The sequence below is a fragment of the Saccoglossus kowalevskii genome, chromosome 12 (genome assembly GCF_978046115.1).
Source record: "Saccoglossus kowalevskii chromosome 12, keSacKowa6.1, whole genome shotgun sequence".
Taxonomy (NCBI): Eukaryota; Metazoa; Hemichordata; class Enteropneusta; family Harrimaniidae; genus Saccoglossus; species Saccoglossus kowalevskii.
The window spans coordinates 492,537-512,079 of record NC_140652.1 but is presented as its reverse complement, the minus strand read 5'-3'; the positions used below and the strand labels follow the sequence as shown (position 1 = coordinate 512,079).

The 19,543-nt window shown below is 34.5% G+C and overlaps 2 protein-coding genes and 1 long non-coding RNA gene across 3 annotated transcripts in view; all 3 read right to left on the bottom strand.

Annotated features, from left to right (window-relative positions):
* Nucleotides 1-1,184, bottom strand: part of LOC100329038 (kielin145) — a 69,272-nt gene extending 68,088 nt beyond the window's left edge. Inside the window, exon 1 of the mRNA XM_085506274.1 lies at nucleotides 1,158-1,184. Coding sequence (XP_085362400.1) covers nucleotides 1,158-1,184 — 27 coding nt within the window. The remainder of the gene's footprint in view (nucleotides 1-1,157) is intronic.
* Nucleotides 1,185-4,334: 3,150 nt separating this feature from the next.
* Nucleotides 4,335-14,296, bottom strand: LOC102805981 (kielin/chordin-like protein). The gene is made up of 11 exons (XM_085506273.1): nucleotides 14,089-14,296; nucleotides 13,723-13,896; nucleotides 13,063-13,145; nucleotides 11,645-11,827; nucleotides 11,190-11,366; nucleotides 10,918-11,094; nucleotides 9,892-9,985; nucleotides 9,011-9,187; nucleotides 8,584-8,666; nucleotides 8,154-8,327; nucleotides 4,335-4,370 (listed from the first exon to the last, which is right to left on the bottom strand). Exons 1-11 carry the CDS (start codon nucleotides 14,294-14,296, stop codon nucleotides 4,335-4,337), a joined length of 1,566 nt encoding a protein of 521 aa, XP_085362399.1.
* A 1,020-nt stretch (nucleotides 14,297-15,316) lies between these two features.
* Nucleotides 15,317-17,596, bottom strand: LOC144358544 (uncharacterized). Its single transcript, XR_014931057.1, has 2 exons — nucleotides 17,493-17,596; nucleotides 15,317-15,565 (listed from the first exon to the last, which is right to left on the bottom strand). It is a non-coding gene; the product is annotated as an uncharacterized LOC144358544 (long non-coding RNA).
* Between the last annotated feature and the right edge of the window lie 1,947 nt (nucleotides 17,597-19,543).

Below are 19,543 nucleotides of genomic sequence, written 5' to 3'. Positions count from 1 at the left end.
AGAAGATGATTCTTGATTATGATGATTTTTTAACATTAAAATGATTGACATTTGTATCTGATTGTCAAACGAGTACTTGTCCATATTGAGAAATATTGCTCTGGAACAGCCATTAATTAAAATAAAATGGCCACCAGCCAGCCATTTTAAATACATCTATATATCTATAACATGATGTAAACCGAATATATATAATTTGAACATAATCAGTCAAAGCATATCAGAGATATGGCTATAGAAGAGCATATGACGTGCAACAGAAACCAATAATCTCTAATGTATGTACCAAGTTTGAACAAAATCCATCAATAAACGCCAAGATCCAGTTCTGGAATGCCAGAAATACTTGTTTTTTGATGATTTGTGGCTGCCATTTGGACATTTTCAATCAGATACATCTATGTCATGATGTATAATGAATATATAAAATGGCAGAGATATGGCACTAGAACTGCATTCATTAAACAAAATAGTCGCCAGTCGGCCATTTTAAATGGGATCTGAAAAATAATATGATGTGCATCAAGATCCCATAATGTCCAACGTATGTACCAAGTTTGAACAAAATCCCTCCATAAATGCTTGATTTTGACGATTTTTTAGCACAAAAATTGCCACCTTTCAGCCATCTTGAATCAGATCGTGAAACAAATTGATGTGCATATGTATAATAATATGTATGATGTATGTGTGAAGTTTGATTGTGATTGGTCCAGGCATGTCTAAGATACAGGTCCGGATGCACGCACGAACACACAGAAGCACAGACGCCAAAAGATCAAAACATACATGCAAGTCCCCGTTTTCGGACTACGTCCGAGCCGGGACTAAAAAAAGAATTTTTGACTTGTGAATTGTTAATACCTTTGTCAGAGGAATGAATTATAGAGGTCATCATGATGGACATAAAGTAATGTGCATATCTTTAGATATAGTTTTTTTTGAACATCATTTGCAGTGAAATTAATAACACTATTTCTGATAAAAATGAAGTGAACATGACTAAAGAACATTCTTTCACATAGACACACTATTTAGGTCAAAATAAAGAAATATTTTTGGGGTTTCTGCTTTCAGTGATGAATGATTTTTAAATTGTGGAACCAATAAATACAAGACAAGTTTGCTTTGATTTAAGGATATTTTTGTTCACTTACCATAACATATGGCACATCCACACTCATCTTGTACTGGATAAGAACAATCTACACGCTCACAGTCTTTTCTAGAACATTCAACATTTCCAGCCTTCAAAAAAAAAAATGCAAGAAATTCTAAATGATACAGACCCGATAAAACATAGATATCAGCCCTGGAAATACAAGGAAATCCACCAAGAGTGAAATCAGCTTAGAAAATTAGAACAGACTAGGAATATCAGAGAATAAAGTCAGCCTAGGCATGTCTTCTAAGAGTGAGATCAGCCTAGGCATGTCTTCTAAGAGTGAGATCAGCCTAGGCATGTCAAAGAATGAGATCAGCCTAGGCATGTCAAAAAATGAGATCAGCCTAGGCATGTCTACTAAGAATGAGATCAGCCTAGGCATGTCTACTAAGAATGAGATCAGCATAGGCATGTCTACTAAGAATGAGATCAGCATAGGCATGTCTCAGAATGAGATCAGCATAGGCAAGTCTACTAAGAATGAGATCAGCATAGGCAAGTCTACTAAGAATGAGATCAGCCTAGGCATGTCTAAGAATGAGATCAGCATAGGTATGTCTACTAAGAATGAGATCAGCCTAGGCATGTCTACTAAGAATGAGATCAGCCTAGGCATGTCTACTAAAAATGAGATCAGCCTAGGCATGTCTACTAAAAATGAGATCAGCCTAGGCATGTCTAAGAATGAGATCAGCATAGGTATGTCTACTCAGATTAAAATCAGCCTAGGCATGTCTAAGAATGAGATCAGCATAGGTATGTCTACTAAGAATGAGATCAGCCTAGGCATGTCTACTAAGAATGAGATCAGCCTAGGCATGTCTACTAAAAATGAGATCAGCCTAGGCATGTCTTCTAAGAGTGAGATCAGCCTAGGCATGTCAAAAAATGAGATCAGCCTAGGCATGTCTACTAAGAATGAGATCAGCATAGGCATGTCTACTAAGAATGAGATCAGCATAGGCATGTCTACTAAGAATGAGATCAGCATAGGCATGTCTCAGAATGAGATCAGCATAGGCAAGTCTACTAAGAATGAGATCAGCCTAGGCATGTCTAAGAATGAGATCAGCATAGGTATGTCTACTAAGAATGAGATCAGCCTAGGCATGTCTACTAAGAATGAGATCAGCCTAGGCATATCTACTAAGAATGAGATCAGCCTAGGCATGTCTACTAAGAATGAGATCAGCCTAGGCATGTCTACTAAGAATGAAATCAGTCTAGGCATGTCTACTAAGAATGAAATCAGTCTAGGCATGTCTACTAAGAATGAGATCAGCCTAGGCACGTCTACTAAGAATGAAATCAGCCTAGGCATGTCTACTAAGAATGAGATCAGCATAGGCATGTCTCAGAATGAGATCAGCATAGGCAAGTCTACTAAGAATGAGATCAGCATAGGCAAGTCTACTAAGAATGAGATCAGCCTAGGCATGTCTAAGAATGAGATCAGCATAGGTATGTCTACTAAGAATGAGATCAGCCTAGGCATGTCTACTAAGAATGAGATCAGCCTAGGCATGTCTACTAAGAATGAGATCAGCCTAGGCATGTCTACTAAAAATGAGATCAGCCTAGGCATGTCTAAGAATGAGATCAGCATAGGTATGTCTACTCAGATTAAAATCAGCCTAGGCATGTCTAAGAATGAGATCAGCATAGGTATGTCTACTAAGAATGAGATCAGCCTAGGCATGTCTACTAAGAATGAGATCAGCCTAGGCATGTCTACTAAGAAAGAGATCAGCCTAGGCATGTCTACTAAGAATGAGATCAGCCTAGGCATGTCTACTAAGAATGAGATCAGACTAGGCATGTCTACTAAGAATGAAATCAGCCTAGGCATGTCTACTAAGAATAAGATCAGCCTAGGCATGTCTACTAAGAATGAGATCAGCATAGGCATGTCTAAGAATGAGATCAGCCTAGGCATGTCTACTAAGAATGAGATCAGCATAGGCATGTCTACTAAGAATGAGATCAGCATAGGCATGTCTACTAAGAATGAGATCAGCCTAGGCATGTCTACTAAGAATGAGATCAGCCTAGGCATGTCTAAGAATAAGATCAGCATAGGCATGTCTAAGAATGAGATCAGCCTAGGCATGTCTACTAAGAATGAGATCAGACTAGGCATGTCTACTAAGAATGAGATCAGACTAGGCATGTCTACTAAGAATGAAATCAGCCTAGGCATGTCTACTAAGAATGAGATCAGCCTAGGCATGTCTAAGAATGAGATCAGCATAGGCATGGCTACTAAGAATGAGATCAGCATAGGCATGGCTACTCAGAATGAGATCAGCCTAGGCATGTCTACTCAGAATGAAATCAGCCTAGGCATGTCTACTAAGAAAGAGATCAGCCTAGGCTTGTCTACTAAGAATAAGATCAGTTGTGAGCGTTGGTTGTTGGGTGATTGTCGTTCGCCACACAAACCTAAACCACCATCCTCAACACCGTGAGGTGCCTAGACAAACGCCAGAATGCTGTGTTCTCCGTGTTGTGACTTTGAAATGGATTGCGAACCTCCAACAAAGAAAATCATGATCTTTAAGTTTAACTGGTGACCAACTAGATGGGATTGAGGGATTGAAGGACTCAAAAAAATGCAAATCAAAGTTAAACTGTAAATAGCTCCCGTGTGATCAGAGCATGTATTATAAAGGTATAGGCTTTGCCTAATAAGTGAATGTATTTGCATGTAGGTCAATCCATCAATAAAATTGATCAAGATGTCTGAGAATCTATGGCATACTTTATATGGAAACACATGATTTTGATATGGGCATTTTGAAAAACATGCAAGGACACTATACTTGTAAACAAAGGGCACTAATGAGGCACTCTATGAATGAGGTATTTCTAGAGGTCGGGGTTTGTCTCGTCTGCAGTTGAATACTTTTTGCTTTGATTTTCTTATGGTTTTTTTTCCCATGCGACTTAATTTCACTTGTTTTTTTTAATTCTTGGTAATTAGTGTCATTAGCGATGGAGTAGTAAAAACCGCAATTAATCTCAGTGCAGCAAATCGGGATAGATCTTCCTGACGCAATGGGCAAATTTCGCTATTTTCGCAGACAAGTAAAATCTGCTAAATTAAACCTACGTGAACATGTAAAGTAACAACAGATTGTTTCCTTGACAGATTCTTGAAATTAAATCATCAAAATAGTACAACTAAAAAGTCTGTACAACATACCTAGAACAGATAAATAAAAACATCGTAGTTTAATGTTCGTCCGGACTTTGAGCCCTTGAAAGTAAGTGATCCAGCCCTTACATACGCCAACGATTGAAATTTGTTTAATTGCTATCAAATTATCGCTCGAAAAAAAAAAATTTCATTTGTGAGACGTGCTTTTGATACAAACCGAAGATCGCGATCGACCCGACACAAAACTACCGCCATTTTATCTTCCTTGTCCTCATTCGGCAAAAACAAAAAACTTGCATATTTACTATTTGTTTAATGAGTGCATTTTTGTTTAAAAATATCAAACAAGAATAAACACTAAGTAAAATAGGAATCAACTGCTTCATTTTATTTGAGATTTTGTCTATTGATGAATATGACGCGCACAAAGTGAAATTGAACTTGCATTCATGAAAATCGGAAAGGGTACTGCTTTTTCGTCAAACTGAAAAAATGGCCGCATCACTCTTGTAACTGCGCATGCGTACTCCCCATACTCACATACATTTGATGTTTTTAGTCGCTGTATCTGCTCAAATAACATCCATCATGATATAATAAATCATTATATACTAAAATTCGCAAATTTGCAGACCTTCCAATGAAATATTACCATTTTTTTTTTGCGACAGAATACGTTATTGCAATATGCAAATTAGGCTACTCACCCTAGTCAAATATTTGTTAAGAAACTTTAAAGACTCTAAGTTATAAATTAATTAATGCAATAATTGACTAATTAATATGCATGGAATTGCACCAAAATCTAATCAGTACATCTACTCATCATATATTACGGTAGCTGTGTGCTTGAGTTATCAGTGGAAAAAATTTTAGTCACAGAGTCACAGAGACCGGTACCACATAAGCCCCGTTTGACGGGAGCTAAAAACTACGAGTCACACGCAAAAATGTATGCCACCAATAACAACCGGTGTCCAGTAGCGGCGTTCGAATTCCAGCTGACAAAATTGCAGTGAAATTGCACCCAGGTTATTTCCATCTGTTGCAAAGAACATGGGACAACGCAGAATTCAACGACGATATATGGTATTGTAATTCTCCACTATGGGTAAATAAATTACAGGAGATGATGAAGGTAATTTCGAAAGATGCAGATTTGTGTCGAGTCTCCACAGTTACAAGTAGTATGATGAGTCACAAAACTGGTTTATTTCACTACTGTACTTTCAATGGGCAAATTACGGTCCAAATTGAACAAAAACCGGAATGAAAAGGAAAATCCGTTGTTTTAATGATCCAAACTGTACTCGACCATGTATTTCAAATGGCATTGACGCAGTCAGTAAAAGGTCAGGAAGGTCATCTTTTGTTATGCTAATTTTTGTGTTTACGCTGCTCTATTCACTGTGGATACGTTTCGGAATAAAAATTAGTTTGTATTCAATTTGAACTGTGTTGCATAAATAGTTTTTGTATGCATTCAGTGTACAACTACATACTATTCTTATAAATATTCATGTTCAAGGGCCATAATCATGATCTAATAGTAGATGCAAGTAAACTCTTTTTTTACTAGTTTTATCGAATTGTCAATATACTGGTATAATATAATAACCTCCCGCCGAAGTTGGGTATACCACTTGATATTGCACAATTCACTCCATATATGCACTCGTCTGTGGCTTGTGCATATATGTCGTGAATTGTGCAATATCTCGTGGTATACCCGCCTCCGACGGGGGGTTATTGCTTAAATACTTGTTGTATCCTCAAAATTTATTATTAAAACCACCATTTGGGTGAGAGGTCGGTGCTTTCAGTTAAGTGAGCGAGAAAAGAAATCAATAAAAATGTGGTCATTTTCCGATCGGAAATTAAGCATAAAGGAGTCAATTAAAAAGTGATAAAAGCAGGAGATTGGGCGAAATGAGTACTGTGACCCATTTATAGCTTGACAACTATCGTCAAGTGAAGACATGATAGAAAGAGTTGGTAGTACACATGGGGAGGGAGTCCAGAGAGGGAACAGTCAACACCCCTTTTTGACATGGATTAAAAATTAGCAGATAAATTCATATGGTTAATTTTTCTTTGTTTATGAGATGGCTGAAATTTTCTCTCCAAGCGTGAGACAGACCAGTGAAGTTCAACCAACTTTCTTTGAATAAAAATATTGATGAAATTTTTGCAGTCTCCAGATTGTTTCTTTCAGATCATATTTATCATGACTTTTTCGCAACTTCATAACACAAATTGTGAAGGACACCTTCCCCCAGATTAGACCAAAAGATTGCGCACTCTGTAACATGAACGTAACATGTGGCCACTTTCCTTTTAATGATTCGCAAGTAGCTATTGTCTTTTTGCTGTGACCGTCTAAAGGGAACTTTGGTTGGTCGTTTTACAAAGGTGATAATAAGTGATAGTCACACCAAGTATGAATTAAATCAGCCTATATTCTGAGAGAAAGGTGCCAAGCTGGATTTAGAATCTATACAAAATGTCTTGATGAACTTACATGATGCCAATTTTGTTAATTTTTATAAATCCAAAAATGTTACTGTAATACCATAAATGGCATATTAGTGATTTGAAAGCAACATACATGTATGAATGAATGGTACTGATGTGTCTCTTGAACTAATCATGTGATCAGTTTAACATTCTATATTTGCATATACATATAATTCCCATAAATTCAAGATGGCCACCATATTATTATATTCTTAAGATATTGGAATGCACTGTTACAGTTGTTATTTATAAGCTGAGTATGTTGGTATAAAATGGTGGTCATAAATACATAGTTGGAACATTACTTTGCTACATTAAGGGAATTAAACAAGCAGCCTGTCGGCTGAGATAGCTCCGCTGTTAGCAATGCACATTTCAATTAAAGAACAGAAGATATCATTAGAAAATGAACAATATGTATACACTGTAGTATCAAAGCAACAGTACTTGCTGTTTTCAACAAGAATTCAAAAATATCACTTTTCACCAAAAATGACAAAAATAATCATCAAAATTAGATAATTAAAGATATCACCATGAAATGAACAAATCTGAGAGGAGTCCACATATAGTACCTATAAATGTAATATCAAAGTGATCGAACTTGCAGTTTTTAACAAGAAGTCGAAAATATCACTTTTTACCAAAAATTACAAAAATATTCATCAAAATTAGAGAATTAAAGATATCATTACAAAATGAACAAATCTGAGAGAAGTCCACATGTAGTACCTATATATGTAGATTTTAGATATCTAACTTGTTATGTTTATTTTAACACCTTTATTGCATTTCATAAACCAAAATAGATATGTAATTCATTCTATAAGGTTGTAATAAAGAATTATCTTATCTTATCTTATATGTAATATCAAAGCAATCGGACTTGCGGTTTTTTACAAGAAGTCAAAAATATCACTTTTTACCAAAAATGACAAAAATATTCAACAAAAATAGAGAATTTGAGATTTTGACATGAAATGAACAAATCTGAGAAAGAACCATCCAAGGTACTAGCATATCAAATTTGAAAACATTCTGACTTGCGGTTTTGAAGAAGAAGTTGAAATTGTAAAGTTGACACCGACGATGACGACGACGGACAATCAGTAATATGAACAGCTCCGCTGTGTCGACTTTGTCGACAGCGGAGCTAAAAATAGTTGAGAACAATTATGACACTACAAAATATACTGGTTCTGATAAAGCAAAATATAGGTTATTGTATTGTGGAACATGAAATGTATGAAGGAAATTTTTAATATCTTGACAGCAAGAACCCATAATAATGACAAAAAGAAAAATACTTACATCACAAGAACATATGAGACATTGATCGTTAGGATCCGTGAATATTTGTCCAATAGCAAGACGTCTACCTTCATAAAAGCATGCATCACATCTAGGACAGCAGGCGTTGTCAATGGTAACAGGATGACTACATTGTACATCACACTCAGTCACTACACAATTGACATGACCATACTATCAATACAACAGAAAATAAAACATTAATTTTAATTTCAAATATCACCATAGTTACATGTAATTAAACAGTTGAATCTATTTTTATATTTCCAACTGAGTAAAAAGGATTTGGTTTATCCACTGTCACTAAAACACAATGTAATGATCAAATCAAATCTACAGAAAAAATGTTACGCTAAGGATGTTAATAATGCATAGTAAAACTAGATGGGTAAAAATCAAGTTATCAGATGTAACTATGGAAACTATTTACCTGACAAATACAGTCTTTACATCTGTCTGAAAAATCAGAAAATGTCTGACCATTTCTGTATGTGACTCCATTATAAGTACAACCTATGGAAAAAGAAACAACAGACATGAGCCCAATATTGAAATTACTTGAATGTGTCATAATAATTTTTATGCAATTAGGCTTCGTTTCAATGACATCACCTAATTAAAATTGTCAAAAATCATACAGTTGGGGAGGTGGGAGCTATCTCAGTCACCTGTAACAGAAAATGACACTCAACTGGTTCTGTATATATTATCCTAACCCTTGACTTGATATATCATATTTCTCAGTCTAATCATATTGTAAGACAACAATTTGCTTGTTATTTCACGACTATTTGACATCTTCATGAACACCATACTTATTTGTAGTCAAAAGATCTAGTCACATGACCTATCCTTACCATCACATAACTGGCAGCAATCTTCAATCACGGGGTAAGGACAGATAGCAGGTTGACATGATTTCCTGACACATGTCACTACACCAAGCATACATAAACAATCTTCACATGGATCCAAGGGATTTGAAAATGTTTCCTCATTGTAGTAACTATGACCATTGTATTCACAATCAGTACCTATTTAAAATGATACAAAACTTTATGAAATTGTACAAGACCTGAACACTTAAGACATACTATTAGAAATTATACAATACCTGAACACTTAAGACATACTATTAGAAATTGTACAAGACCTGAACACTTAAGACATACTATTAGAAATTGTACAATACCTGAACACTTAAGATATACTATTAGAAATTATACAATACCTGAACACTTAAGACATACTATTAGAAATTGTACAATACCTGAACACTTAAGACATACTATTAGAAATTGTACAATACCTGAACACTTAAGACATACTATTAGAAATTGTACAATACCTGAACACTTAAGATATACTATTAGAAATTATACAATACCTGAACACTTAAGACATACTATTAGAAATTGTACAATACCTGAACACTTAAGATATACTATTAGAAATTATACAATACCTGAACACTTAAGACATACTATTAGAAATTGTACAATACCTGAACACTTAAGATATACTATTAGAAATTATACAATACCTGAACACTTAAGACATACTATTAGAAATTGTACAATACCTGAACACTTAAGACATACTATTAGAAATTGTACAAGACCTGAACACTTAAGACATACTATTAGAAATTGTACAAGACCTGAACACTTAAGACATACTATTAGAAATTGTACAATACCTGAACACTTAAGACATACTATTAGAAATTGTACAATACCTGAACACTTAGGACAGCATTCACCTTGATCTGTGACTTGATTTGGACAATTAAGTACAGGACACTCTATATGCTTACATTCAACACTTCCATCCTGAAATACAGCAGTGGAAATCCCCCCCTATTAATTACTTTGTCACAAAATGATATTTCCCAAGTTGAGAATTACCTAATCACTGAATGGTACAGTATCTCCCATTTGAGGCACTTGGAATGAGGACATGTGAAACCCTAGGGTATAAAATGTCATTAACCTTGTTAAGAAGTTTAATGTTTTGCTGGTGTATGTTTGTATGTATGTCACTTTTCATTAGATGTTCCACAACCCAATAAACCTGATAAATTGATTCACATGAAATTGATAGAAGAGTTAGTCCTTGATATAGAAATCAATCCTTAAACTTTGGTAGAGATGCTGGTCTGATTTCCATGGAAACAACAATGATGTTTAACCCAAAATTTGATGGATGACTTCTCATGACATCTCCATGAAAACTAGTACAAATCATTTAGAGGTTGGTTGAGTTCTCTAGATCTCATTGCCATGGAAACATGAATGTTTTGCCAGAAAACTCAAAAAGTTTAATTTAAGATTGTTTAAGAAAGAGTTTTCCTTCAAACACAAACTAAGCAATGTACATTTTTGAACGAGTCTTCTTCATCATTACCAGATAGGGATATCTGATTGACTGAGTGAATTAATTATTCATAATTCAATTATTAAAAATCAGAAATAACAATAACGATAACTGACATTTTACTTTACTTGTATTGTACTTTATTACTAACATTTTATTGCTGTCAACCAATGGAAACTATTTCTAGAGATGCAATAAATTCTTTATTATATATTATAATTCAATTTGGTCTTCCGTTTAAAAAAAAAAATTGATATGATAATGGGTTTTGCCATAAGACATATTAAACCAATAAGGTAGAGGTATATTGTATTAAGGATTTGCATTTATGGCAGAGTTTTGCACTCTTTACATGCCTACTGATGGAGATATGATGAAATATACTTACCTGGCACAAACATTGTTGACACTGATTCAAAGGATCTAAGAATATTTGACCATTTCTGAATAACCTTCTATCATAATCACAATTATGACATGATGGACAACAATCTGAGTTCATTCTAGCTGCATGTTTACATGGCATGATTGGACACTCTTTGTGACGACAGTGAGTTCTGCTGTTCTGTGGACACATAAAGCAGTAATATGTAAGATAATGACAAGTAGAAGGTGGTGTAGTCTTACAGATGAAAACACTGTGAGATGATTTATACTCACAAGACAAGTACACACAGCACATGGATCTGCCAAGGACTCCCAAGATTCACCTTCTTCATGTTCAATGCCATCAGCGATACAGACTTCACAAACAGGACAGCATTCATCAGATTTTTGAACTGCATTCTTACATGTTAGTTGTTCACAAACTTGTGTCTGACAAGTTACACTGCCATCCTTCCAAACAGAAAATAATATTGAAATGTTGATTCTATTTAACACATAATAAACCACATACATATGCATATAATGAACAGACAATTGGTATGTACCGTATCATTCAAAAGTTATGTGACTGCTCCTAGAGTTGGACAGGTTTCTGGGGATGTTACCCCTTGTCTAAGTATGGTGATATCAATTTTAGTAAGCTTATAAAGTTACATCACTCACTAACTTGAAATTGATACCAATATGCATGCATTCAGGATGAAATATGTCTATGTAAGTGTACTTACTTTACAAAAACATATATCACACACATCACCACTATCAGGATTAAATGCAATTCCATTTGCATAGTTTCTTCTTTCATATTCACATGTGTCACAAACTGGACAACAAACATCAACCATACGACCAGGGTGACTACACTCAGGAATACAATCCAAATCAAGTCGATTACAGTCCACAACACCAGCCTAAAATAAATTACAACACAACTGGGCATTATATGAATGTGACAGGTCAAATGTATTCACATTCTAATTAGCCTTGTAATTTTCTTCGCGCATGCGCAGTGGTGTTTAACTTGACATTCAGTCAGTTGGTCACTGAGATTTGCGGCGTGAGCATCGCTTTGAAACCACCGAGGGATGACAACTCTTGCAGTATTTCCCATCTACTTTCCATGTTTAGGAATTCACATTCGGTAAGATGATAGCTAATATTTGAAACGTATTGTGTAGCAAATTTAGTGTAAACATTGTACATTTCGTTAACTTGTAAAACATGAGTAGGAGCGTGTACGCCATTGTTTGCACGGAACAATGTTGAAAGCCTATTTCACCTGTTCATCGTGGTAATTAGTGACTCGGGATACATAAACTTATGATGAATTGTTCATTTTTCTTATTGTATTTGCGTAATATTTATGTAATATTTGTGTATATATTTGTGGAATTGTAGTTGTTTTTCTAAATGAGAACGTAGAATTATTGTAGGTGTGTTTGCGTGCAAAAAGAAATTTTGTAATTATATAGGGCGTCACTGAATTGTACTGGTTGGGGCAAGTTTATATACGCTTTACTTTAGTGCAATATTATTTCCGTGACTCGCATTAGATGTTATTTATTTATATTTATGAGAAAAGGAAGTCTATGCGTCGACTTGAGTCTATTGAGAGGCATGATACAGTTTATTGTGTAGTTCGTACATTCAGTACTTGCATAGTAGCTAAACTATTGTATTTTGATATCATGGTTTCTACTTGGAATTATGATCTCCATACCTCCAATGACATTGTATTAATCTTGTCTATTTATTGTATTTATGTAGGTTTCAGTCGTGTTAACTTTAACAGTTGCTCATATTTGAAATTAAAAGAACGCATGGTGATTTCATATCTGCCTGGTGTCATATTTTCCTCGTTACATGAATATCAATGTACCCATGGTAACCACATTCATTAATGTACACACAACTGGGCATTATATGAACATCAATGTACCCATGGTAACCACATTCATAAATGTACACACAACTGGGCATTATATGAATATCAATGTACCCATGGTGACCACATTCATAAATGTACACACAACTGGGCATTATATGAATATCAATGTACCCATGGTAACCACATTCATAAATTTACACACAACTGGGCATTATATGAATATCAATGTACCCATGGTAACCAATGTATATTACTAACCTCACATGTGCATAACAGACAAGGATTTCTTGGGTCCACAAATGTTTCTCCATCTTGGAAAGTTGATTGGCTGTATGTACATTCTGTAAATAATTTTAAAAGATTTGAAGATAAAAAATGTTTATCAGTGATATTTATTTGTGGATTGTCTGGATACCTTGTTTTCCGCATCATGGACCAATCATTTAATGGGCATACCATATTTAAATAAAACATGTTTGCATGACTGAGTATCTATTTCAAAATGTCAGAAATGCTTGAGACTTTGATTACTTTTTAGCACTAAAATGGCTGCCATTTTGAAGTAGATGATGTAATAAATGCATGTGATACATTTATGTGTGTTATGTGTGAAGTTTGAATGTAATTGGCATAGGCATGTCTGAGATAGAGGTCTGGATAGATACAGACGCACACACAGACACACATACATGTACAGACACACACACACAGACACACACACACACACACACAGACACACACACACAGACGCACATTAACTTTATTGTATCACAAACAATATCTCAATTAAGGATACGTTTATAAATAAAGATTATTATTATTATACACATACAACCGATCAGAGTCGAATGAGAACTATGATAATCAGATTGATAAATAAATGTTATCAATTCAAGGCTTTAGCATACATATACATACCGTGACAGACTGGACAGCATTCATTTGGCAGTATAGTTGGATTATGACATCTAACTTGTGGGCAAATAATTGGGATACAATCAACTGTACCACTATTGCATGTACACTGGCTGCATGGATTGCCATTATTCACATCATCACCATCAAGGTACTCTACTCCTCGATATAAACAACCTGGCAATAAACAATATTTTACATTTCCTGTCAGAAAGTTTTAATATTTAACATATAATGATTGATTAATACAGTTTCACAAACACAGATAGGTTTGAAGTGAATGTGTTCTATTGGCCATACATAAGCATAGGGAAACTGCTATATCTAATTTTCTAATTGAACATGTCATGTTTTGTATTCAAAATTTACCTTGACAAACAGGACAGCACAATTCTGGTTTTTTAACTCCGTGTGAACATGTAGGTTGACATTGTTCAGTTTCACAATTTATAGTATCTCCTATACACCTACACAAAACACAATTATCAACAGGATGTCTCCATTCATCGTTATTTTCATGTCTTCTTCCATAGTTATCAACACATCCATCATCTTGAAAGAACAAACACAATCTCATCAGTAGTAAAAGTACATGTATATGGTGATAAGTCAATGACAAAATTCCTACAACAATCAGGGTATAGGCTGTATAAATTTGGTTTTATTGTGGAAACCTCCACTTAATATATTCAAGACATAATAAACAAGACATGACATGTCATGTCATAGCCCCCGCTCAGAAAAAAATTTAAAAACTTATATTGAACTTAGTTTGTGTCAGAGTGAATTAATTCATTATGAGCTGTATTAAATTTCTGTTATTAATTGTTCAGAATTGATGTGTTACAATTTTAGGGGTGGGGTAAACATTTATTCATTTGGCTTTTCTGACACAATTTATAACTTGTTAAACATATAATGCGATGTGCACTTGTAAACAATTATTACCTGTCCCTGTACCAACTTTGAACAAAACTGGATGACATATCTGAGAAAAAGCTGTTAACAGCTAGAAAAAGCTTGTTTTTTTTAGATTTTTGAGGGAAAAAATGGCCTCCAAGTCGTAAAACTTTATCCAATCAAACAGGTCATGAATGACACTGAAAGTTGCAACATATAATTTGTCCAGTTTTTGGTTTGGATGTAAATTGGCAAACATGATTTCTATGGCATTCTCAGCAAGAACACCAGAGAGCAACAAACAAGTACAACAGGTAAAATGACATGCAAGTATGCAAATCAGACCTGCAAATATGTTGAAGAATCAGTGTTGTGTCTGTTTGGATAAACTTCTTTGTACAACTGTATTCCTAATACAAGAACACCGTCAATCACAGAACTGTTCCAGCGAAAAACTTTTGATATTTCAAACAGTAACAGAGCAAAGATACCGTTTGTCATACAAGTACTAGCACCAGATGAAGAACTGAGAAACTGCAATGATCCTTGGTGTACATTACCTGTGTCAACAACTTTACTTCCCATGTACTTCATGTACAGATCTACATGTAGTTTATGGCCCTGAATTAGTTTCAATATCTCTAAATAAGGACAAGAGTACTTCTCATATGACAATGATACAAATAAAGTGCAAGAATCAAGAAAAAATATTATCAAGTTTTTATTATCATACATTAATATTAACAAATCATGTGAAATTGAACTTTTATGTACAGAGAAACACATATTTATGCTTTGGTTGACAGCACTTCTCAAAAAAAAAAAAAGACGACCTGCAAAACTTTATACAATTGTCAGACATGCAGCGAATAGTATGCTTTTGTAATACATTGTATATGCAGTTTCAGTGGCTTTGCTTTCCGAGAAAAAAATTCTGGCTCTGCACCTGAAAAAAACAAAAAAACATTTAGTCAAAAGTAAGCAGAGATTGTAGCATATATGCTCCCATTAGCTGTTAAATTTAATTAAAAAAGATATTTTTGTACTGTCTTTTCAGTACGAAAATATATTACTTAATATATTTATACCAGCCAGAAAGAAATTGCAAGTTTTCACTGAGCAATTAGGAATAAACATGGACAACAATTGATGCATTTCTAGCAATATACTGTTTGAAAGGCTGCAAGATGTAATGAAGTAGCGAAGTAGTCTGACTGGCTGGGAAACTGCACAGTACATACAAAAATGTATGCTCATGATATATGAGCAGCTCCACCAAATATAAAAATATTCTTTCTATAGTTATGACTCTAATGTGAATGTGATTTTCCACTCCTTAGCAATAGTAGTTAGAGTATTGTATTGTACTGTATCATACAAGTTTATTGTGATTCTATGTGTTTGTAATATTATTTAGCTTTATTTAGCATTCTGATTAGTTGGTTAACTTTACTGTATCTTAATGTAGTTCATTTTATTTTTATACGACCATAGAACAACTCACTGTAGTTTGTTTTAATGTTGAATAAAAATTAAAATCAGTCACTGTATAGTGGTGACGTATTGCGCAAAATTGTTGCAAGGACAATACTTTTCTCGATTTGCGTGTCGTCGTGCGTCGATAAAAATGCATGGAATAGTCGGCAGTATCGATCAAGTTCGTCTAGTGTGACATTCGTGGCTGGCGACAAGATGCCGTCTAATCGTTTAAATAGGCGTCAAGGAGGAGTGAAAAGCCCTAATTTGGTGCTACAATAGATGTCATGGAATGTTGGAAAATTACAGTCAATCAAAAAAACTGTTCACATGACAACAACAAATATTCACTATATTCATTATGCATTATTTTTTTGTTGGTAGCACGGTACGGTAGCTTACTTGTTTTCGAAGTGTTGTAATTGTTGATTAGTACTCAGTAGTGATTATATTAACGTACAAAAAATAAATTCGTTGAATTGTTATGAAATGCAAGTAAAATTCAACTTAGTTTTATCGTAAGCAAATGTTTTCGGTTACATGTTAATGCTCGATGAGACAATATCCGCCATGTTATCCATGCCCACGACGCGTGTTTATAATGACCAGATAGGTCAAGTCGCTAATCAACCAATCAAAATGCTGGATGGTGCCCATGTGCTCAAATTACCATAAAGCATTTAAATATGACAGTTCAGCGACCTCATGATGAAAGCAACACGAAAGACCAGATTTACCGATGTTTTAGTGTGATCTTTTGGCTTCGTTTCTCATGGGGAAAAAGGCAGGATTTTTTTAATCGGATTTAGAAAAATAAATAAACGTACCGTCCCAAATAAAAATGTGCCGGATGGAATTTTTCTGTGGAAAAAATAATACGTTTATATTGGGACATTTAGCGTTGTGGGCAAGCTCTCCTGAGTAGCGACATATTTTTAACTTCGCCTATTGCGTGATCAGTGGATTACGTAAATAAACCAACACTTTCAATGAGTACATGCCGACCCAACTAAACTTGTGTATGGCTGTTTATGAACAGCGAGGACGCATCTCATAGAACAATAGCTGTGAAAATCATAAACAAATGTAAATGTTGCGGAAATCAAGCATGGCGATAATGATTTTGAGCGAGGCAGAGTCTGGCAAGCGTCTCAGAGCAGCATTGCGCCGACACCACCACGACGTTTGAATCCCGGTGAGAGCACTGCAAACCTCTTAAATCACGAGGTAAACTTTCAATTTACACAATACATAATCAGTTCCTACAACCATAATAAAAAGGCAGTTTTTCTGGCGAAACTCTCGCCAGGTTAGCAATAGTTTCTCACGATCACCAAACCAGAGACACAAACGATAATACAAAGTGTATAAATACCATAACAAGCACAGTTTCTTACCTTTGAAATTGACGAGACACAATTTTGTCCATAGAAGCGTTGCGCAAATAAAGATTCCGGGATACAATATCCTCACAAAATTGACTGATTTCCACCGAGACGAGAACTGCGTAAGCGTCATCAAAACTCGGATTAAACTCGGATTTTGAAGGGAAAATGTTAAAAATCAAGGAAAAACACAGTGAAACTTTGAAGAATCGAAAAAATAACTTGATGTGCACCACAGCACCATCAATTTCTGTCTCTGTACCAACACTGAACTTAATTGGATCACACATGTGTGAGAAAAAGCTGGTAACATGAAAATGTGCACGCACATTGCACAGACACAACCCAAATTAATACCCCCCGCCCGGATCGCAGATCGGCGGGGGCTAAAAAATAAGCGTAAAATTCATAAAATGTTTCATGTGATGGTGCATGCATGTAAATTCATATGGGGAAAAACTAATCGATCTTTGTCTGTCAACAGACTTGAAAATTGTTAATGGGCGAAAAATAGGGGATTTATACGGCAATTTTACTTGCCATGCATATAATGGCTCCAGTTTGGTAGATTACATCATTGCTCAAACAAGCCTTTTTTCAAAAATTCAATTCATGAAAGTACACCCTGTATCACATTTATCTGATCACCGCCCATTGTCATTCACACTGAAAATACAAGATCAGTTGAGAAATGTCAATAACAACATGGGCTTAAAACCATTACCTATAAATTATATTTGGGAATCATCCTCAATTGATAATTACAAGACAGCAATGAATAATGCAGCAGTCAGATCCAAAATTACATCTTATTTACATATGGATTATACAAAAAGTAATATTAATGATGCTATCCAGGCATTAAATAATATTTTATATACTGCAGCAGACATGTCGCTTAAAACCCAGGCTCGTAAACCAAAAAATAAAAATAATAATAAAAAGAAACAAACAAATAAATGGTATGATAAGCCATGTTACATACTTAAACGAGAGTTAACTGGCATGGGTAAATTATTAGTAAAACATCCCAGAGAACCGTACATAAGGTTTAGATTTTTTCAACTGAAAAAGGGATACAAAAAACTAATTAGACTGAAAAAAACAGTGCATCAAGAGACACTCTATTAAATGATATAAATGGAAGTGAAAGAAATAATCCAACAAATTTTGGAACATTATTAAAGAATTAAAAAATACTAATTCATTACTATCTAACAATGATATTAGTGAAAGTATCAGTGAAGATGAATGGATTAAACATTTTTCAAATTTAAATATGGTGTGTAAGAATGATTCAATTTTAGATGAGGAAATTAAGGCATTAGAAAATAATGAAACAAATAAAGAATTAAATAGGGAAATTACTGTTGATGAGATAACTAAAGCAATTAAACAATTAAAAAAAAAGAATTCTCCCGGTGATGACAGAATCACCAATGAAATGATTATATATGGGCAATCTGCCCTAGTTAAACCAATTATGAAACTTTTTAATACCATTATAACACTTAAACAATTTCCAGATAGTTGGCGTACAAGTTACATTAAACCATTGCACAAATCGGGTGATAAAAATATTCCGAATAATTATAGAGGGATAGCCCTCTCAAGTTGTCTGGCTAAGCTGTTTACATCTGTACTCAATAATAGACTTCATAACTATGTTGAGTACAATAACATCTTAAACCCATGCCAGGATGGTTTCAGACAAGGTTGTAGAACAACAGATAACTTATTTATTCTAAAAACAATTATAGATAAATACATCAATAATAATGAAACACAAGAAAATTAAAAAGTTGATTTCAAAAAAGCATTTGACAGTGTCTGGTGTAAAGGGATGTATTATAAATTATTAAGAAACAATATCAATGGCAATTTCTATCATGTAATCAAAAGCATGTATGAAGATGTAAACTACAGTATAAAATTAAAAGGAGGATTAACTAGACCTTTTAAGTCACTCAGGGGTGTAAAACAAGGATGTAACATCAGTCCCACCCTATTTAATCTTTTTTTAAATGATTTACGCCATATGCTAGATAAATCATGCAATCCAG

What these genes read in the sequence shown, in the direction of transcription:
- LOC102805981 (XM_085506273.1), bottom strand. Translation starts at nt 14,296, where the DNA reads ATGAGATTGTGTTTGTTCTTTCAAGATGATGGATGTGTTGATAACTAT. An exon ending in GTCAACAATGTTTGTGCCAG is followed by an intron (nt 9,986 to 10,917) that starts GTAAGTATATTT and finishes GCTGTATTTCAG; the next exon opens with GATGGAAGTGTTGAATGTAA. An exon ending in GTAAAGACTGTATTTGTCAG is followed by an intron (nt 8,328 to 8,583) that starts GTAAATAGTTTC and finishes TTGTATTGATAG; the next exon opens with TATGGTCATGTCAATTGTGT.